At 40.2% G+C, this 22,284-nt stretch overlaps 2 protein-coding genes across 7 annotated transcripts in view; both read right to left on the bottom strand.

Annotated features, from left to right (window-relative positions):
- The window catches only part of SCFD1 (sec1 family domain containing 1), a 143,999-nt gene extending 137,389 nt beyond the window's left edge, over nucleotides 1-6,610 (bottom strand). Inside the window, exons 1-4 of one of the 3 annotated variants that reach the window (XM_005299158.5) lie at nucleotides 6,465-6,610; nucleotides 2,528-2,598; nucleotides 1,125-1,213; nucleotides 252-342 (exon numbers count right to left, since the gene is read on the bottom strand). In XM_005299158.5, the coding sequence (XP_005299215.1) occupies nucleotides 252-342; nucleotides 1,125-1,213; nucleotides 2,528-2,598; nucleotides 6,465-6,495 (282 nt within the window). In that variant the 5' untranslated portion in view covers nucleotides 6,496-6,610. Of the gene's footprint in view, nucleotides 1-251; nucleotides 343-1,124; nucleotides 1,214-2,527; nucleotides 2,599-5,728 lie in introns of all 3 variants that reach the window. The other 2 variants (XM_065593255.1, XM_065593256.1) reach the window with 2 other exon arrangements.
- A 1,440-nt stretch (nucleotides 6,611-8,050) lies between these two features.
- G2E3 (G2/M-phase specific E3 ubiquitin protein ligase) overlaps nucleotides 8,051-22,284 on the bottom strand; it is a 58,988-nt gene continuing 44,754 nt past the window's right edge. For 2 of the 4 annotated variants that reach the window (XM_042857464.2, XM_042857463.2), the window contains exons 12-17: nucleotides 21,943-22,089; nucleotides 16,333-16,646; nucleotides 15,413-15,594; nucleotides 14,900-15,072; nucleotides 13,750-13,949; nucleotides 8,051-13,448 (exon numbers count right to left, since the gene is read on the bottom strand). In XM_042857464.2, coding sequence (XP_042713398.2) covers nucleotides 13,216-13,448; nucleotides 13,750-13,949; nucleotides 14,900-15,072; nucleotides 15,413-15,594; nucleotides 16,333-16,646; nucleotides 21,943-22,089 — 1,249 coding nt within the window. In that variant the 3' untranslated portion in view covers nucleotides 8,051-13,215. The remainder of the gene's footprint in view (nucleotides 13,449-13,749; nucleotides 13,950-14,899; nucleotides 15,073-15,412; nucleotides 15,595-16,332; nucleotides 16,647-21,942; nucleotides 22,090-22,284) is intronic. The other 2 variants (XM_065593252.1, XM_005299156.5) reach the window with 1 other exon arrangement.

Below are 22,284 nucleotides of genomic sequence, written 5' to 3'. Positions count from 1 at the left end.
ATGTTCAAATCACCGTCTTCCCACAACTACATTCCCCCTCCCGGCTATTGCTCTTTCTTAAAGTTCTGGGAAACATCAGTTTCACAAATTAAAGTTTGGATACAGTAATATTTTTATAAGAGAATTCCTTTTTGTGGCAAATATAGATTAACACATGCAGTATGTTATAATTTGGGAAAAGGTGCATTCATAAACTCACATGAATTAGATATAGACTACTATTTCAAACATTAAGTGTGCAAAGTAGTTACCTGGCACATTCTATCAATATTTTCTTCTGTTGGCATTACAAAGTATACTGCTGGAACATCTGGAATAGGATCTCGATCAGAATGCAAAAGCCTAAGGGAAAATCAAAACTAAGTTGCCTTTCCAGTTACTGTTGCTTCTCTTCCCATTCACTCAACACTATGATCATCAGAAAATAAAATGTTTAGTATGACTTCCTGCACATCCAATTTTCTAGAATTCGTCTTTATGTCTTATGAAGCTTGATTTCAGCAATATCACCACACACACACAATGGTCAATTATTTCAAAAATAAAAAAAATTACTTGCTAGACGAACACTAACCCTAAATTAGCAGTTGAGAGCTCCAGGGCAGCAGGCGGATATTGTTAAGTTCTGTCTATCTGAAGGATAAGAAGGAACTGAGAGGTGGTTGGGCCCACTCAGCCCTTTATGGGGGCCAGAAGGAAATGCAAGGGCACATAGGATGCACATACATCCTCCACATGCCCTTGACAAAAAAAAATCCTCTCTCGTGAACATGCAAACTCACAGTGGGATCAAGGTGGATAAATACTTGAAGAAGAATACTGGGTTATTTTATTTTAATTTATTTATTTGAGAGGAAGTCCCTCATCTTCCACTGCGTAGGAAATTCTTCTGATTAGTTTGATAACTTTACCCATCCTTTAGCCACAATACTCCTACCGGATTTTGGGCAGGAGTAAGAACAGAATCTTCAATTAATTTTTTAAAAGCGCCTTTGGATTTTGTGTACTATTCAAAAGACTTTGTATGTGATTTTTCAGAATATAAACAACTGGAGTTGTTGATACATGGTTTGAAGTGTAAATAAACAGATATAACTAACAAATGTATGCACAAAAATACTCACAGATGCAAGGTGATGCCCATGTCTCTCAGCTCTTTCACTGACAGCAAAGGAGAGATGATATCTTGGCCAAATCTGTCATAAATGAGAACCTATAAAACGTAAGATGAAAATGTTAAAATATTTCTTAATATGAAAATTTTATTAAATGTTGTAAGTTCTTCCTATCATTACTGTTTACTAAGAGACAATAAAGCAGAAAAAGAACAAATGAGCAAAAAAGAAGGATGGAGAAATCTTGCCAGAATCAGTGCTTCATGTCAGTCAAACAAGAAGCTCTACCTCCAGAAAAGTAATTATTGTGAAGTGCAAAAGTATCACAAAAAGGTCAACTCCTCTGACCTGAAAAAGAGAAAACTGATGGTACAGGACTGAGTGGAAGAAGGGAAGGAAAATATCATTTTGGGGGAATTAAAATTATTCCAGAATGCCATATTGAAAAAACAGTAATGAAGGAATCTTGGGCTCCACTTGCCCTAGACTTACTACTTTAAAAATTCAGTTTCTTCCTTTGAATTCCTATTTCATTCTGAATTTTTGCCAGTGCTTGTCCACATGTCACAAATGAGTCTCTGTCACTGGACCCCAATAGGTCCTAAGTTTCTTCCACTTAGTTTCTTCTCAGGTTCTCACTTAAAATATGTAATAGGTTTTCCTAGAACTTCAGTTAGGCATTGCTTCTTTAAGATGTTGTACTTTTAAACACTTATCTTTTCCATCAACCAGAATGTGCAATTTTCTATATGAGTAATACATAGGATAAAAACCCTTACAGAGTAAAAGAATTTAAGTACAAGAACAGCACAAACACTATTGACCACACAAAGGAGAAAAGGCTAGGCATTGTTTAAAGAGAATTACACAGTCTGTTACAGTTGTTCAGTTTTTCCTGTGCACAATGGCTAAATACATAACATCATAATTAGGTTGTATGTATGTCACTGGAAACTTGGCCTGAAAAAGGTGACTTTTTTATTACAAATTTTCAGAAGATAATTGGTGAAAGTAATCAAACTATGCGCAACCAAGTGTCTAGATTAAAACAAAAACTTTTAAAAAGGAAACGTATACACTTTCAATTATTTGTTACTACCTCACTCCAAATTCTACTCTTTTGCCCCAATACTATGGTTTGTTTTCAAATATAAAGAAATTAAACTATTTTAATAATTAAAAAAGCGTCAGCCCAATGGAAAGATAAAGTGCCTATAAAACGTTAATTTTCTCAAAGCCTGACAAATTGTCAGAAATTGCAGGTTACTACTATAATATACCATAAACACTTGGTCTGATGTTTACCTAACAGTTGCCAGATTTTTACCTCCAATTGATTAAAATCTGATAATCTAAACTTTTGGACATGCTATAAGGATGCCTTTTAGAATAAGTCAAGTAGTTTCTCTTACCTTCCATACAGGTTCTCCTGTGCTGTTTTTAATAGGGGGAAGATTAAAATTCAACATACGCTTCAAGGCCACTGAAAAACAGTGCGATAAAAACATCCAATTACTACTATGTTAGTTTTACTTTTTTCCTTGATAACCTTTGAGACCAAATATGTTTCCAAGCACAAAAGATGCTTTTGTAATTTAGTTCAGTATTGGTTTTTGCCAAAGGTCCAAAGCAAGACAACAATTTTTATCCCTTTTTTCCATAGACTTTAAGGTCAGAAGGGACCATCATGATCATCTATTATGACCTCATGCACGTTACAGGCCACAGAACCTCACCCACCCACTCCTGGCTGAGTTACTGAAGTCCTCAAATCATGATTTAAAGACTTCCACTTACAAAGAATCCACCATTTACACTAATTTAAACCTGGAAGTGACCCGTACCCCATGCTGCAGAGGAAGGCAAAAAAAACCCAGGGTCTCTGCCAATCTGACCTGAGGGAAATTTCCTTCCCGACCCCAAATATAGCAATCAGTTAGAACCTGAGCATGTGGGCAAGACCCACCAGCCAGACACCTGGGAAAGAATTATCTGTAGTAACTCAGAGACCTCCCCATCAAGTATCCCATCACCAGCCATATAATCTTTGAGTTAAGCCAAGAACAATAGATCTCAACATGAATTTATGAAGTTCAACTAACTACTGCTGACAGAATGAAAAAAGTTTTTAAACCTGAAGACAGAATCTCTTCTTCCTATCTCTGGGACAAATTGTAGCCTCATGAGAATTTTGTTAATTAGAGCAGCTGCCAGAATGGTTCACACAACTCAGCTCAGCTCTGTCCATTAGAGCTATGGCTTCCCCAATCTCTTAGCAAGTTTCCATCTTTTAACAAGGAAAGTTATCTTTCTAGCATTTCATATAGCAGGAAGAACACCAAACTTAAGGGCCAAAAAGTTTCTTAAGATAATCAAGGCAGACTACAGTAATTCACAAACAGATGGTGGGCACTGCCATATTGAAAAGTGGGAGCACACTGTAATGTGCAAAAAGAACAGCAGTACTTGGCACCTTAGAGACTAACAAATTTATTTGAGCATAAGCTTTCATGGGCTACAGCCCACTTCACCGGATGCATAGAATGGAACACACAGAAAGAAGATATTTATATATACAGAGAACATGAAAAGGTGGAAGTTGCCATATCAACTGGAATGTGTGCACCTTTAAAGAAAAAGTATTAATTGTTAAGTTATGGCAGGTAAATTTAGAACTAATAAAAAGGAAATATTTCACACAGCATGCAGTCTGGAATTCACTCTACAGGTGGTGAGCAAGTTAAATACTGTGAATGGATTTTAGAAGATGGAAGATTGGATAGCCAAAGAAAAGAAGATATTCATAAATTACTGAAGTTTAGAATTAAAATACATTTATGTATTGAAAAATGCTTAATTTCTGACTCAAGCAACAAATCAAATTTTAATATGTGATGTGTCATTCCAACAAGGGTATACTAAAATAAATCTGACAATACCAAAAGAATGCTGAAGATTGTGGGCAGAGGCACTCTTTGTACCATTTCTGCTGGAGCGCCACAAAAATGTGGACAGAAAAATAAATACAAAAATAAATATTACTACCTAAGCAGCCCCGGAGCTTCCTGCAGCCACAGGAGGTTGCCGGATGTGGATCTGGTCTCCCCTGTACTGCTAGGAGTGCCCTGCAGCCGGGGGAGGTACCCGGAGGTGGGTCTGATCTCCCCCCGAGAGTGGTCATGCAGGGAAAGAATAAGTCCTGTCCCTCCCCAGCCTGGCCAGGACTACCAGCTAGAAGACCCCGGCTAGGGTGCTCCCAGCAGCACAGGGGCGATAAGACTCACCTCCGGGAACCTCCTATGGCTGCAAAAATCTGAAAACATGAAATTGACTAATTTTCAAATCCAATAGCCGTGATATTGACCAGAATGGATCCTGAATTTAGTAGGGCCCTATTAATAAGTTACAGGTAACTTCTCTGAGGAGTCTACAATCTAAATTAAGACTGACCACATTGAGAAATATCAAACAGGAGGCAGGGGTACTGGGAGATGAAGATTACATCAAAGTTCATAAAATGTACTCTGTACTCTGATGTATCTTTTTAGTTGCTCTGGATTTTTACAATAAATTAATGAGGATTCATGGATCGTGTCCAGAGCAGAAGAAAACGTGGAGTTTAGTGACACTGACTGAAATAAATGAGTAATGAGGAGAAATGCGGGAGGAGGAGGTGGTTGTACAGCAGAAAGGATCAAGGATGACAACTAAATAAAGCAGCATCGAAGGATGGAATTGCTTGTAGTTTAAGGAAATTAAAGAATATCAAACTGCACTAGAGTAGGTACTGGTTGAAGGGATAAAATAGGAGAAGAGATTAAGGCACAGAAAGGGAATAACAAGGACTGAAGGAGATCTTGAATTCCTGTATAGGCTACAGTAAGTAGGTTGAGATGGTTAGCACAGAAAACAAGGACGATGATTTTAGAAACAATGTGTTGAATAAACTCACAGGGCACCAATGTGAGTCCAGGATACCTGAAAAGCAACTACTGCAATTGTCAAGATGAGAGATGACCAGAAGATGAACCAAGGTTTTGGTGAAATCACCAGCAAGGAAAAGAAATAAACAGGATTATGATGCAACATGCTTCCCGTTCTAACAGTACCTTCCAACAGATGGCTCAAGGCTCTACAAACCTGGATTACTCATTCAATTTTCCCTCATTTATATGTATGGTTAAATAACAACAAATGATTGAAACTTCAGTATTATTACTGCTGCTCAGTTTTGAGAAGTTACAGAATGAAAATTGACTAAAAAGTCTTGTTGATGAATTAAGACCAGAAAAAAGGAAAATGCACAAGGGTAAAGTGTAGAAGTGCACATCACAGAGACAATAATGTTTAAGAAAAAAGGTTGATTAATTAGCCCTATTATCAATAGTAGTTCCCTCTAATGTTCATCCTAGTTTTAAGTTTTAAGACTCATGTTTTCTACCTCTTTGACTCTCCAGGACTCATATGCCTCTTATGTCTTTTGTTTAATCCTAACAGCAAATTCATGTAAGAAAAGTGTGTTCTTCTGACATCAAACCATATTTTGTCTGCTCTGGTCACATATAGTCACAACAAAGAGAAACTGTTTCCAGAAGACAGCAAACGTAACCTACCAACCACCTTCTTTCCCATAATTTGTGCCATCTCACCCATTCATTAGTCTACTTAGTCTGCAACAGCAAGGCCAAAGCCTGGCGATTTTGGTGCCCTTGGCTCTCTGCAATTTTGATTTTATTTACATCTCAGAAAAGTCTCTGCAGTATAGTCTTCTTCTGTCACATTAACGGTCCAGGAAGGCACATTCTTAACCATTTCCAGCCACCGTACTCGCTGGGAACTAACAGTACCACCCAGGTGAGCTCCAATCCGCGGCAGAGTTGGGGCCACTCTTGGGACAGCGGATCAGGGGCAGCCCGAGCTCCGTGGTGTGTTGGGGTAACAGGAACTGAGGAGGTGGCGGACAGCAGAGGGGCGGCGGCTGGGGCCCCTGGGCGAGGTCAGGCGAGAGCCCCCCGAAGCCAGCGTTACACAGCTGACACGGCAGCGGCCCCCCGTGGGGCGCCAGGCTTCACAGCCCCACCTACAAACAATTAATGCCCGGACCTGGGGGCGGGCCCCGCTTGTGGCAAGCCCCGCGCTGCCACCCCTTTCCCCGCGGGAGGAGTGTGAGAATCCCCCGCTCCCCCAGCCACGGCCACAGCTGCCGGCCGCTACACGCCTCCCTACAGCCACGGCTACCGGCCGGCCGGGAGCCGCAAGTCCCCTGCTCGCGCCGCCGGACGGGAACGGCTACAGCCCTGCGCCGAACCTCCTGGTGCCCGGCAGGGGCTAGAAGGGAGAGCGCCTCACCCGTCTGCTTCTCCCGGATACCGGCCGCCATCTTCCCGGCCAGCCCCGCCCACCTCCGCGTACGCACCAGCCGGGCGACGTGGCGCGTCCCCGCACTCGGAGGCAGGTCGACAGGGGGCGGAGCTTCAGGACTCTCCGCCTGGCCACGCCCCTGAGCACTGGTCGGGGGGGCGATGGGGAGCTGAGCCGGGGGAGGAGCTTGGCGGTGCCGACCTACAGCTTGCGTGCGCGGGAGATTTGTTTATTTCACCTCCTTAATGCAGAGAGCTGCCCCGCTCTAAGCCATCCTGGCTCTTAGCCTGGAGCCCCCTTTTCTAATGAAAAGAAACCGCACCTGCCCTTAGCATAGAGCGAAGAGCCTGCGCCTGTTGAATACAGACGGATGGTGTAGGAACCGGTGTGAAAGCCATGAATAGAAACGACCAATTCCAGGGTCCAATACTCCAACCTGGTTACGGGGAAGCAGTAAAATTAGGGGGTAATAATAGCGTGTATAGGGGAACATAGCCTATGGTCGTGTACGCAGAGGATAAGACACACCATGGACGAAAGGAACGCGGTGATGTGAACACATCTTAAACTCAGCCACTTCCTATCTTGGATTCTTCAACCAGAATGCTCTTTTAACATTTTATATTTCACCCATAGCTACTGTGAAATTAGTTGTTAGCCTAGCTGTATTAGGAAAGCAGTCTGCAAGACTCCTTTAGCTGCCCTAAGTCATCCCCGTATCTCCATCTGTACAAAGTACAATTCTGCTTCATATTTATTAGAATATCACCTTGGTTAAGCAATGGCTTGTCAGTCCATTGGACAGTTGCTTAAGTCTATGTCTAATTGGGCTGACATACTTTGAGCAGTTATAAACACGCTATTAGCAGTGGACACAACTGACACCTAACAAAGAAAGCTTCAAACACTCAAATACATGGTTCTTTTAAACCTATTTTTATGCAAATTAAGTCAGATGAGCAAGGATACCTCCAAGGTGATGCATTGCTTGAATGGTTTGTCACCTTTGCTTTTGATCTACTAATTAAACAGTATTTAATTTTTAATTAGAGTGTATTCATGAAATTAAATGTATTCAATGGGCAGGGATGGTATCACTTGGTGATTACCACTTCTGTTCATTCCCTCTGAGGCACCTGGCATTGACCACTGTCGGAAGATAGTATACTATGCTAAATGGACCTTTAGTCTGACCCAGTATGGCCGTTCTTATGTTAACTGAATATTTAAAATCAATGGCATGCTGGACAAAATGGGGAGAAAGCGAGTCTGAAGGGAGCAGGGACATAACAAAGGAAGATAGCCCGGTCAGGCCAGGGAATGCGGGTGGATATTAAAAAGCCTATGGGACTTAAGGACTGCAAGTTAATGGGACTTCTGGTCAATGGGAGTTAGGTGCCTAAATACCTTTGAACATCTAGGCCTAAGGCACTTTCAGAAATTCCACCCTGTGCCTATTAGTATGGTACTTATTATGTGATGGATGCTACATAAATGCCACAACCAAGACATTTTCCAAATGAAAAAATGAAGTTCAACTGCTTTTGAAGAAAATACACATTTAATACAACTGCTTACTAACTGAATCATTAGTTACTTTATTGCACTTCAAATATTTTATACACATGACAGTTGTCTCCCACAATTAATGTATTTACTTCATGGAGCAACACTGACATATTATAGCTGTTAAGTATGTTACTTGAAGCTGCAACAGATTTCAGGCATTGTACCCCACAGCTATGGCAAAAACCAAAGCCAAAATATTTACAAAATTGCAAGTTCCATAATGCATATTATTATACATAACGGATGTTAGTTTTTCTAAACATTCGCTTTGTTACATACAATGCTAAATGCTGCACTTTTTACCAGAGAACATTAATACTTCCACAATTCAGATATTCTATTCATTTTCTTTTAGCAAAACAAAATATATAACATGCTACTTTTCATAAACTAGTCTTTGATTCCCATTTTGCTTTTATGGAATTGGTAACTCCCTTATGATAAACCAATAACATAATACCACAATTTTAAATCCTATATAGCTGATAAAGTGAAACAAAACTACTCTAAAATAAAATATATTTTGCAGCTTCAGGAGTTTATTTAATTTATTGCTTCCCTATTTGAGGAAAAAATACTAGTTTATATCAATTGGCACTTTTTTTTAAAAGTATAAGCCACAGAATTAAAGGAGTTGGATTAATGACAATTTTCCATTTTCTGCTGTGCATATTTTAAACACTCCTCTTTAAATACTAAACTCTGTGTATGTATACCCTAGTGCAAGGAAGCTATTTAATGAAGAACTGTAAACCTAGTTTGTTAAAGATTTGCATTACACTTAATGCTGTAGAGCCTGAAGTAGAACATAAGGTTGGTTACTTCTCACTCTGAATATATTTAGCTAATAACACCTAATAATAATAATAATAATAATAAAAAAGACACCAGACAGATTTTTTTGGCAAGACTTCCTCTCAGCCATCTTATTTGACTTTGACTATTCCTAGTTTTAAAAATGTAGATTCACAAACTTCAAGACTACAAGATTAATACTAGATTTTTAAAATATAAGATTATTTGTAATAAAGTTCCCATGAAAAACAAATAATAAATTGTTTATAAAATATGGCAGACCTCAAAAAGAAGTTATGAGCTTGACAGAAGTTACTGGGTAAGGTTCTATGGCCTGTGTCTGAAGGTGAGACTAGATGACCATGATGGTCCCTCTTCTGACCTTAATCACGAATCTTATCAAAGGTATGTTTATTATACAAATCGTGTAGTAAGAAGCCATTATATTGTATGTTTAACAGATAACACTCTTGTTAATACTGGAGATTGAAATAAGCAACTTTCCTAACTCCTAGTTTTGCTTCAATTGTATATTTATTTTTTGTAAAATGGCAAAATTACCTGAGCATATTCAATTTTAATGATGTGTTATATAAATTAAAATTTTAATTCTAGCAGTTGATTGACATAGTAACATAAGTTGCTCACTATTTCTACACCTCAACTTTCTAATGAAAGTTTTGTGCTTCAGCAAGATAACTTATTTCTAAATATAGTAAAGCTACTTATATTTTGAGAATATGAGGAGGAATGACATTGAAAATGACAAACAATGTAAGAATGTTATGTCCATGACAGATGCTGAGAAATAAGCAGTAAGGGCCAAATTAATCTCTGTTTTAATTCTCAGGACGATACTGGAGTTGCAGCAAGGATTAATTTAGTTTAGAATGCCTAACTGAAGCAAAACACACATTACAAGAAAGGAGATATTCTTTACCAACTTTGCAAAGTCATAGTCCAGGAATGAGAACACAAACCACTATGAGACTTTCAAAACTAAAGTTAAATCTTTCAAAGCTATATTCAGGGCCCTGAGTATTCTAAAGTTGTAGAATTCTCTAAAGATTCCACCTTTTTCCACACAATTGTGCAGCAGAATCTAAATTTAAACCATAATGAAAATGTCTTGTTTTTTTAGTTGTCAAGATAGTCTTCTAAACATTCCCCAGAAATAAACAAATTAACTGTTGTCTTAAATCAGCAGAAAACTTGAAACAATAGCACCCAAAAAGGTCAGACGTGTACTGTTTCCATTCATCTCAATTTGAGGTCAACTCCAAAATCTAACATTTAAATGTCAACATTGATTTTACTCTTCCTGTGCCTTCTGAAGTGCCTACAACCCAACACTTGTTCTTTTGCCAAAACCACCAGCTCTCCCCCACATTACATCCACAAGTTACATGCTTCTAGTCAAAAAAATATGCAGCACACCACAAAATAAGTGAAACCTCAAATTAAGCAACAATTAACAAAGAATGTTGCACTAGCTGCTGCATTAATTTTCTTATTTAGTTCAACGTAAGTATATGAGTCTGCTGCAGAATTCTGAGCAGTGGAGCACCACAGAAAACAGAAACCTTTGCCATATCTCCAGAGCGGAGATCCTCAGAATAATGGACAGAAAGAACACATGGAACAATTTCTTGAGAAAACATGAGAATTAAAATCAAGAACGTTGTGTGTACAATAGCAGAACAAATGGAATAACATTTTCTAATAACTAGTCAGTGGAACTCGGAGATACAATCAGTTTTGTTTCAAAAAGAGAGTCTACCAGCCTTTTGGCCCACAACCAGAGTAAGATCCTGACCTACTTCACTATGCGTTTTAAATGTTGAAGAAAGGGAGACTACTTTCAAAGTAGTTAAAGAAATATGGCGTGGAAAAATACAAATAAATGTCTATACTTCAGACATTTTCAGAGATTCTGAGATGTAAAATTAAAAACTACACACTCTCCAGACATTTCCTGACAGATATGGTTTGTAGTTTGAACAATGGAAAAAGACAATTCAGGGAGAAATGCTTGAAAAAAGCACTGTAGTACTTGCAAAAATCCAGAGAAAAGTTTTTTATGGCTTAACAGATAAATTGTACCAGTCATTAAAATACTTTTCAGCTATCTTAAATGTTTAAATAAGACAATCTGAGCCTGAATCTGAGAATTCTCAAAGTTTTTCATAATGTGCCAAATTTTAACAGAGTATCTCATGGACCACCTCAAATTCCATTCATACTTGCAGAACATTCCAGTGGCAGCTACAATAGTGTACATGAACTAAAGAGAGTTACAAAGTATTATACATTTTTATACTTCTGAATGCAGTTTAGTAGCTGAAAATAGAGAAAGCATGCAACTAATCATTAAAAAAGAAAAAGAAAAAAAAAATCTCCAGTCAGTTTGAAAAAACTGCATTAGCTGAGATTTCTTTAAAATCTATCCATCCATTGCATCACTAACAGGATTTTCTTTCCCACAAAGAGTTCCTTTGGACTATATGAGTATTTGTGCAGGATTTTTTTTTGGGGGGGGAGGGGGAGGAAGGGAGGAGGATGTAGGGGGATTGGGTTTTATTTTGTTTGCCTTTAAACACAAAGTGGTGAATCTTGCCTGTAATCTATTAGTAAACTTGCTTCTAAGTGGCTAATATTTTATTTTTTTATTCTTTCAAGGAATCTGAATAGTTAAGAATCCATGTGGAATTATAAATAAGATGGCCTTTGTTTGAGATATAGAGTAGATAGCTGTGATTTTTTCCTATTAATCTAGTTAAGTAACAAAGAGCAATTGAATAAGAATAAGCTCAATCTACAACTGAATACTAACAAAACAGCTTTTAAGAGAAATATCAAAAGTGTAAAAAAATCAACTAACAAAGTATACAATCTTATTTCTCTCCAACAGGAGATTTCTGTATAGATACATCATCAAGTAACTCATCTCCATCCCCCTCTTAATTAAAAAAAAATCTTTAAAATTAATAACATCAAAATGTTTCCTGTACTACCTTAATTATGAATGAGCTACAGTGCATCTCAGTAAAAACTAAACATTAATTGATCCAGATATCCATGGCCACTGCGGTATCTTTGAGAAGCAAATGGTACATAATTACTGTAGAATTGCAAATATTAAGTTTGTTAAATGTACCAACTGTAGCTGATGCTGTTCAAAAGGCAATAACAATTGAGAAAGAAATGGTGTTTAGCATAAGGGCATAAAAAGGAAGTGCTGGACCTTGATTGCAACAGAATTTTGGAACAAGGATCAGGATAAATGATAATAAGAAATTATGGTGCAAGCTATTATCAAAATTACTCTGAATTCAGTTTAAGTAAAATGTGAACATCTTGTTCTAACTAGCATAGTGGGAATAAACTGTAGAAATAGCTGTAAGGCTAACAATTTCGTGTTTAGTTTTTAAAACACTTATTAGAGTCACACTTTCAGATCTTTTACTTCTGAATTTTATTTATTCCTTTGACTCTGTATAACAATTTATAGTGTAACACTGATATATAAAAATCCATGTGCAAATGACAAAGATTTGATTTAAATCCCGAAGAATCAAGACATTTAGAGTGAAAGCAAATTTAGTTCTGAACTGTGGTTGATATTTCCAAGGACACAATGTAATAGCCTGTTTCAAAGACATTATAAAAAGCTAGAGTTGACCACCCTAAAAAATGTGCCTGCTTTGTCTTTGATAAATCATGTTACCTCCATGAGTAGAGCATTACCTATACCTACTGATAGGGCACAGTGTGCTGAAAATACTTATAAACTTGCATATTTATCTATAGCAAAATTGGCAGTTTTAAAGTGTTATGCTGTCAGTTCCCCTTGAAGTCAAGGGCAAAATCTGACTTCAACAAGAATATGATTCAAGAGATATTAAAAATATTACATATCCAATTTTAGCCTGAAAATGTCTTTATATCAATTTTAATTTCTATATCTTGTAGTATAATTTTCAAAAGTTCAGCACACAAGTACACGAACTACTGACTTTCCAAATTTAAATGTATTTTTAGCCTATTGATCTAGTGATGTGTCCATTTATTTTTTTCCCAAACAAGTTTGATTTGTGAGCATATGCATTAAACCAATACAACTTTTTAAAACAGCTTTGTAACTTAAAATGATCAATTACAAAAATCCTATTTGGGCTTAGACTATCTGGTAAGTTCCAAACTAGAGCAATATTATGGACAAACAACAAAAGCAATTTTTGTAAACCAGTGGGGGAAAACTGAGATGGGAAAAGAGGGTATCAATGCTCAGAAATGTAATAGCAGCTCACAAGAAGGAACATCCCACAAACAGAAAAACTGAATTTGCGACATCGACTTTAGTAACAAAAAAAATTTATTCTACTTCTAGTCTTAGTGCGCTGCTGATGGCAAAGTCCATTTTGTTTTTAAACTGCTCATACGTCTTTGTTATTGGAAGTTCTAAGCAGTTAAGTTGTCTGTTTCCAACAGGGTATTTTATACGCAGAAATTTAACTGAGGGGTCAGGCTCAAAACCAATGGGTGGGATAGAACTGGTACCAGTTGCAAAGATCAGAATGTCTTCCAGTGTTGCTGCAGACTCACCACCTAAAAGAAACAAGTTTAATGTTATACAGTCATTCTCAGTTACTCATAAGTTATCCCAACATAGGCATTTCGGGGAAGAACACTGATTAACAAGGAATCAGCATTTTGCATATCAATAACCCAAGTATACTTGCAATTAGAAACAAAACTAAATTAGAAAAAGTTTTCACTAAGATGCAAAGGAAAAAACTTTGGGTTAATTGAGGGAAATCTAAGGTGGTGATGCAGAGGAAGGATTGAACCAAAAAACCCACTCCTTTGGCTAACTGAACTAAGTAATGAGGAAAAAGAGTTCACTTACCTTCCACATCTTGTAAATAACCCATCCAGAAATCAACACCTTTGACTTTGTTTACACCTGATAAACAGTGGATTGTAAAGAGATCACCAAGAATTCTTGCTGAAAGTCTCTCGGGTTTGTGACACAATATGCTAGAGAATGCATCAGGGTGCATCTGTATTTTTTCCAATACACCAAGAGTTTTCAAACCTTGCCTAAAGCTGGAATCATAAAAAAAGGTGGCATTAGAAAGTCACCAAAGAACTAATTTTGCTATAAAATGTTTCACAATACCTTTTGTTTTACGAAGGCTGATACATATAAGTTTTCTATAATTATGAGATTCCTGCCTATTTACATTTACAGTGTTCATTTAAAATTTTATTTTGCTTACCTATGTTACCAACACCAGTTTAGATGGTTAAAAATGTAACAGTTTTGAGAATCCAGTTACAAGTAGAGGGTTTTTTTGCATCTCTCTTGGCTTGCACTATAAAAAACACTATGAAATCTGCCATTTTCAGGTTCCTTGACTGCCTGGGAATGTTTGTTTTAAAAAAAAATTTTTTTTTCCTTCAAAAATTGAGGAGACATCTGTTAATCTTAAATTTTATAAAAAATAGTTGTAGAAAATTTATAATTTGGGGGTTTTGTCCTTTTAGGACTAAAGCATAAAATTCTTAAATATTGAACTTCCTTGATTTCCTCCACAGTGGTTTCTCTTGGCTTCTTTGTAGATACTAACAGGAATTAGAAGTTTATAATGACTGGCAGGTTTACAGATCTGAATTCTCTACTATATGCTGACAGATTATATGTTTCAAACTTTAGTTTTAACTAAATGTGATAGTTACATTAAAATCTAAAGTACACTTAAAGGGAGGGGAGATGGGTGGGAAGGAATCCAACATAATTTTAACTGTATTTGGCTATTCAAAACAACTTCAGAAAAATGTATAATGCAGTACAAGACCTGAATTTTAGAATTCAGTGTACATGATTCCATGCCCAAAAATGTACATGCAACCGTGTACAAAATTTGCATGCACAATTACTATAGCTTCTCCCACACTGAGTAGTACCTTATTCCACTAGTTGTAAGCAATTTCAATGCTTCTCAATAGTTTAATAAGTAAAAATGAATACTTTAAACTTTCACAACCAAACAAACCTTTCAAAAGGTGAATGAACTCGCTTAATTACATGATAGATCAGTAAGTCGTTCACCAACATATCCTTATCACATAGAGTTGTCATAGGTCTTAAACATCCAGCAATAGTAAGATATTCATAGCAGTCACTTATTGTAGATTTTAAGCTGGCCAGAGTTCTTGATGATTTTATCTACAGTAGGAAATAAAACATTTACTAGGTATTTGTTTGCTTCATATATGTTCCATCAATAAATTTAAAATTTAGAAGTCTGGAATCAGTAATCTCTTCCTAGCAAGTACTTCCATGACCCCCATCATCTTAGTATCTGAACACCTTTGGCTGAGGCATATGTATTGTCAACAGGATGCAGATTATGTCAAAAGGACAACACTCATATATTGAATTTGATCAATCATATACTATTCCTTAATACTTGCCAAAAACATGCCTACCCCAAAGTCTAATCTCAAATCTAGCATCTCAAGGCTCCAAAGCAAGAGAACACCAGTGGGTGGGGCACTTTATTTACCATTTTTATTGTTTGTGCTACATCAAAATCTGCAACATCTTCCACTGTTGGTTTCACATTCTCTGATCCATAAACAAGACAGTTAAACAGAGTTTTGGAAAAGAAACTGGGAGGTACACCACCATGAACCAAAGAAACTGCAATCATTTTGCCAGCTTCATAGTATAAATTCTCTTTTATGGCTGTAAATAAAGAAAGTATATTTGAATTAATAATGAACTATAATCTGCAACAGTTATCACTACTCTCTCATATTAATACGCATACAAGACAAACTCTTAAGGCTGAGACAATAACACTGACAAAAAATCATGGTTATGACCAAGTGAAGGAGCAACTTGCTCACTGCCCCGTCCTTCCGCCCCTCAAGCCAAGCCAAGCCCATCACAATCACAGCGGAGCTCTCCTGCTCTCTACCTTACACAGCGCTCAGTTCTGAGGCATGGAAATAGCACTTCAAGCAGCTCTGGAGAAGTAATAAATACAGTGGAGTGGAGGGGAGCGATAAGAAGAAATATAGGGAAGGGAAAGTGAAAAGAAGAAAAGGTACCCTTTCTGAGAAAAGGTAAACTGAGTGTTTCCTGTTTCAATTTCTTTAGATCTAGAGATCAAGAGTTCCAAAATTGATTGTAAGTCTACATCCATATAGTAATATTACTATCAAGTATTCCAATCACACCAAATAAGCAGTAAAAAACTTAGACAACTTATTCATTGCACAATTCTTACCCCAAAGCTCACATTTTAAAAATAGGAAAAGAAAAGATTAGTTTGGTACACATCTACTTCTATTTTGTGGGGCTCATGGTCATTTTATCTTGTTATCAGAATTAACAGTTTTGATTTTTTTTCAGATGTCTATTATACTAAAAATTACTTTTGACAGAACTGTTTTACCATAAAATTTATGCTGTATTTACCTTGAGAATCAAGAGATAAGTTCTTTGAGTAAGAGCCCTCAAATAGTGATGAGTTCTGAAGATGAAGCATTAATAATCGGAAAAACTCATGTTTTGATCCATGGAAAGCATCTGTCTCTACTCTACCCTTGCAATTTGTGAACTTCACTTCCACAGTGTTTGCAGGATTGAAGTTTCGCCCTCTGAATCCTTTTAAGGCACTACTCCAGATATTGTCTCTGTTGATGTTCAGTCTTGTAGTTTTTGTATTATTAACCTGTAACTTTAATTCCCTCAATATATTAGCAGCTTCTCTTTTTTGTATTCTTAGTTGCCTAGAAGACACAAATGAGCACATTTTTTTAAATGAAACATAGGATATACAGTTATTGACAATTACAGTATAAGAAATCGTAGATCAGTTTTTCTCAATCAGAAAGTCTATCCTTCTGTCATCCATCTATGGATACTGAAATTTTAGCAAGTTCCTATCAGTTACAGCAAGCCAATGGGCAGACTCACCAGCTGGACTAGTCAAAATAAAGCCCAAGCTTTCAAGTGAGTGCCATGTCCCTTTTCTCAGGGCTGGTTTTATTAATTATCACAAGATACAAGAGTCTCAAAATAACACAAGACACTGGGTAATGGAGGCTTGTTCCACTTCTCACCAAAAGGGTACATACTTCCCTCTTGGTAGTCCTTCCTGGTAATCCTCTAGGACTTCTCTCAGGGTATTTCCTCAACTCTTGTTCTCCCGAGAATAAGCCAAGAACTTTCCTTTATATACTCTCCAGCAAGTAGTCACATGATGCTTGACTGACTGACCGACCCCTTGCCATCACATGCCCTGCCTGGAGACAACAACTCCTTAATCTTAAAAGCTAGTGTTGCCCCCTCTGTGGTACAAAAAGAAAAAAAGGGGGGACACCTGGGATGATCCTGAGCCCATAAAACTGGACAGCGGACCAGGTGTACTGAGCACCCTTAGAAATTTCTCAAGCTAGTGATCTCAAAAAAGGGATGATCCTGGGGAAAACCTGGATAAGTGGCAACCCTATAAAGGACCACAGACTGTAACAAGTACATGGGAACATACTGCCCTGATGGAGTTACATGAACATTCTGGAAGCTAATAAAGATAAACACTTAAAAACCATATACTTAGTCTGATGTAAAGTCTCTAACTTAAAAAGAACTCAATTTCAATGATTTCTGAGATATACTAAGAAATTATTTCAGATGTAACACTGTTGAAACCATGTATTTTAAAGTAACAAAAAATTAGTTACAAAGTTACAATCAAGTTCCATTAGAATTAATAAACTGCCTTAGCTTCACTGTATTTATTACTTCTTGTCGTAAAATTCTCTCCTGAGCCAAACTAGCACTATATTGTTTGAGCAATGTTCAAATAAGTGACAAAGTATATGAAAACATTTGAAAAGCTTGTAATTTGAGAGTCTGATCAAGACAAATTTATAACTAAGTTAACATTCACTCTTTTAAAAGTGTCAAATATCAGCCGTGATAGCCTGAGATATCAGGATATCAGACAGAATCTGGCCATGATATCCTGAGAGAAAACCGACCTGCCTTCGAGCAGTGGGTGGAAGGCCAAGATGGCCACTAGATGGACTTTGACGGATGAGAGCAACAAGCCCTGGAGCCTGAGGTGCAGGTAGTCTAGAATGAGCTGCAACGGGGCTCGCTCAGGACAGACCCCCTTATTCGCCATCCGGCATATGAATCGCTTCCATTTGGCCAGATAGGTGGCCCCGCTGGAGGGCTTTCTACTGCCCAACAGGAGTTGCTGGACCTCAGACGGGCACTGCCATTCTTGCACGTTTAGCCACGCAGCAGCCAAGCAGTCAGATGAAGTGTCACTAAGTTCAGGGGCAGGAGACTGCTGTGGTTCTGGGACAACAGGTCCACCCTGAGCAGCATCCGGAATGGGATCACCACCGAAAGGTCCAGTAGGGTGAACCAGTGTTGGCATGGCCATGCCGGCACTATGAGGATGACCTCTGCCCTGTCCTGCTTGATCTTCATGAGGACCATTGGCAGCAACGGCACTGGAGGGAAGGTGTACATCAGAGCCCCTGATCATGTGATGAGGAAGGTGTCCGACAGTGATCCTGTCCTTGCCCTGGAATGAGCAGAAGACATGGCATTGTCTGTTCTGCCTGGACACGAATAGGTCCACCTGTGGAAGACAGAGCTGACCACCTCCGGGTGAAGGGACCACTTGTGGCAAGATGAGAATGCCCTGCTAAGGTGGACCACCCAACCGTTCTTGGCCCCTGGGAGGTGAGCAGCCACAAGATGGATGTCATGCTGCAGACAGAAATCCCAGAGCCGGAGCACTTCCTGGCACAGAGGGCAGATGACCTGTTAATATAGAAGATTGTGGCTGTGTTGTTGTCCGTTAGGACCTGAACAGCCCAGCCTTGTATGTGAATTCAAAAAGCTTGGCAGGCTAGGCAAACCGCCCTGAGTTCCCAGACGTCAGTGTGAAGGGCCCGATTGAGAATGGACCACTGGTCCTGAGCACTGAGATCGCCCAGATGGGCTCCTCAACCCAGGTCCAAAGTGTCGGAGATGAGCGTCACTGACAAGACCGGGCCTGCGAATGGGACTCCCTCCAGCACCGACATGAGATCTTGCCACCAGGTAAAGGACGACAGCACACTATCTGGAATCCTGAGCACCCGGTCCACACTGTGCCGATTGGGTACATTGACCTACGCCAGCCACGCCTGTCGAGGCCTGAGGCGGAGTTGCGCATGCCGAACCATGTAAATGCATGCCGTCATATGACCCAGTAGGTCAGGCACATGTGGGTGGTGGTGGTGAACAGCTGGGCACGCAGAGACGAGATGAGGTCCGCCATGGCTCGGTACCGAATCTCTGGGAGGAAGGCTCTGGCCTGAGTGGAGTTGAGTACTGCCCCAATGAACCGTGTGCGTTGCACTGGAGTGAGGGTTGACTTTTTATTGTTTATTATTGGGTCCAGGTCGCAGCAGGTGGAACAGACCATAGCGAGATGCCTCTGCACCTGATCCGAGGACTGGCCCTTTATCAACCAGTCGTTGATGTACGGCTAGATTTGGACCCCCAGACATCGCAGGTAAGCGGCTACTGGTGCTATACACTTGGTGAACACGCTCGGAGCCGACAAGAGACCAAAGGGCACTGCCGTGAACTGGAAATTGTGCTGGCCTAAGGTGAAATGGAGGAAACACCGGTGCCCCGGGAATATGGAAGTATGTGTCCTTTAAATTGAGGGCGGCGTACCAGTGTCCTAGATCCAGGGATGAGATGATGGAGACCAGGGAAACCATACGAAACTTGAACTTTTTGAGAGACGTTTTGAGGTGACGCAGGTCTAGAATAGGTCCGAGGCCCCCTTTTGCCTTCAGAATGAGGAAGTAGCGGGAGTGAAATCCTCTTCCTTCCATGCCTTGCGGAACCTCTTCCACTGCCCCTAGGTACAAGGTTTTCAACCTCCTGAATGAGGAGTTACTCATGAGAAAGGTCCCTGAAAAGGGACGGGGAAGGGGGTTGGAAGAGTTGGTCGGCTACAGACTGCAGGGTATAGCCCGACAAGACAGTGTCAAGCACTGATTGGTCCGAGGTGACTGGAAAGGGCGGAAGGGGTTGAGGAAGATGGGGAACAGATCTGGTACAGTGACTGGGGCGTCGTCCTTGGGCACACCCTCAAAATGACTGCTTTTGGCTGCCTTGGTCCCTGGAAGGACCAGGCTGGGCAGGTGGACGAGACAACGACTGATGGCATCGCTTAAAACACGTCTTTGTCCTTCTTTTTGTGGGACCAGGATTGAGAGGTACCCCAAGACCTCGACGATGGTGGAGGCAGAATGGCTTTCTGGCCTGCTGAGGAGTATGTAGACCCAAGAAGCGCAGCCTGGGAGAAGCGATGGGAATATGGTGCCGGCATAATAGACACCCCTCTGTGGATTCCAGTACTGCCACTGGGTGGGCCATTGTCCTTGATCCCAAGCTGGTGTCGCAGGCACCTTGGCTGGCTCCCGAGGCTGGGAGATGATTTGCTCCATATAGGGGAAGGGCTGAACTGTCCCTCCAACCGGACCACTGCCCTTCTGATGACCAGGGTGGGGCTGTGGAAACCTGAATCTGTTGACTGACTGGTCAGCGACCGGTACTGGGAAGGCAAGAGCTGGTGCCTGCCCGAAGAATGGTAGCAGGGCTCCAGCGTGCCATGACCACGAACGGTCTCGTGTTGGAGGGGACCGATGTGAAGGAGATTTGTGAGGTGATCTCTGATGGGAGGATTGTCGGTACTGAGAATATGGGGATCAGTGTTGCAACTCTGGTTTTCTGCATCCCATAGGCGGAGACCATGGTGTCGGAGATCTGGGCCTCCTGGCCGGAAACCGGGGTTGCGGTACTGGGGTCCTTGGCTGTGGCAAAGGGGAACGACGCCTGCAGTCCGGGGGGCATTCCACTGCCTTTAGGGGTGGTTCCATCACCAGCTTGGTCATCTGAGCTGGTCTCTTGGCGGCATCCGCCTTGTGGCCAGACATCTGCGGTGCTGGTCGGCCTAACTGTTCTTTGGCCGCTGGGCCCACCTCGGGCGCCGATAGCCCTGCAATGGGCCAGGACCCCTGGTTGGGCTAGGGGGTCTGACCACAGCGATACCCCCGAGATCCTCTGTTGCAGGCAGGACACCTAACTCAGGTCCTCTTCCCGATGTTCCCTTGCGCGGTGCCTGCGGACCAGACGACTTAGACCGCTTCTTTGGTGCCAGGCGGAAGCTGGTGCTGGTGGTGCACTGTGTGCCAATGCCGAAGTACCAGGCGTGGAGTCTGAATGCGAGGGCGTCGATGCTGGGTGCAAAGCAGCCTCCATGACAAAGGCCCTTAATCGAATGTCCCACTCAGTTCAGGGATGAAAGATTTTGCAGATCCGGCGCTTGTCTTTTCTATGGGACTCCCCCAGGCACTTCAGACAACTCTCGTGCGGGTTGCTGATGGGCATCGGCCGGCTGCATTCAGAACATGTCTTGAAGCCTGGAGTATGCCCCGCTCCAGGACAAAGTCCCAGCCTGGGCTCTAACTACTAAAACACTAAGCAAGACCAGGCGCTCCAACCAACCATCACGGGCAGTAAAAAGAAACTGAGAGGGCGTAGGGCCAGCGGCGCCTGATATATTGCAGCATAAGTGTGGCATTTCAGAGGGCGCCACAACCAGCCCTATGGATACTACTAAGGCAAAAGTCTGCGACAACTGTGCATGTGGGCACGCACACACCTAGAATGGAATCAACATGAGCAAGCACTCGAAGAAGAATTTCATAAATCAGGATTTTCAGCAAGTTCTTAGGTTAAGCATTCTATTTTGCACTTTCCGTGTATATATCCTAGAGGAAATACATTTCATTTTATACAATCTAGAGCAGACCTGGGCCGCCAGATGCTTTTGGAAGAACAATAACACTTTTTCTTTACTTATTATGATAGTTATTGCAGGGTGAAACACGTTTCTCTGGAGTATGGACCTTGACAAAGAAATTTGGGCCTTGATAAAAAAATAATTGACTACCCCTGATCTAGAGAGCGTTGTTCAATATGAAAGAAATATTAACTTACATTCTCCTTACTGATAGATTCCTTGATGAAGAATTGATCAGTGGGGATATGGACATAACCATCTTATTAGATGCTGGAAGGTCTAATAATGTGCCGGAACAGCTTGACTCCTTGTACAACATCTTTGGTGACCTGGAAAGGGAAAAGCTATTACAAAATTAATTTCTCATTCTGAACTTTATGTAAACATTAATTTGAAAGTAACAGTACATCTGTTTACCACAAGTGTGATTTAAAGAACCCTATGTTACTATAAAGCCATAGAATCACTTTGTTTCTATACACAATTTTCAACATATAAATGATTGCCCCAACAACTAGAAGACACTGAAGTAAATTTTG

This window comes from Chrysemys picta, chromosome 4 (assembly GCF_011386835.1).
Source record: "Chrysemys picta bellii isolate R12L10 chromosome 4, ASM1138683v2, whole genome shotgun sequence".
NCBI classification, from domain to species: Eukaryota; Metazoa; Chordata; order Testudines; family Emydidae; genus Chrysemys; species Chrysemys picta.
The sequence above is the reverse complement of the archived record's forward strand: the minus strand, read 5'-3'. Positions and strand labels throughout refer to the sequence as shown.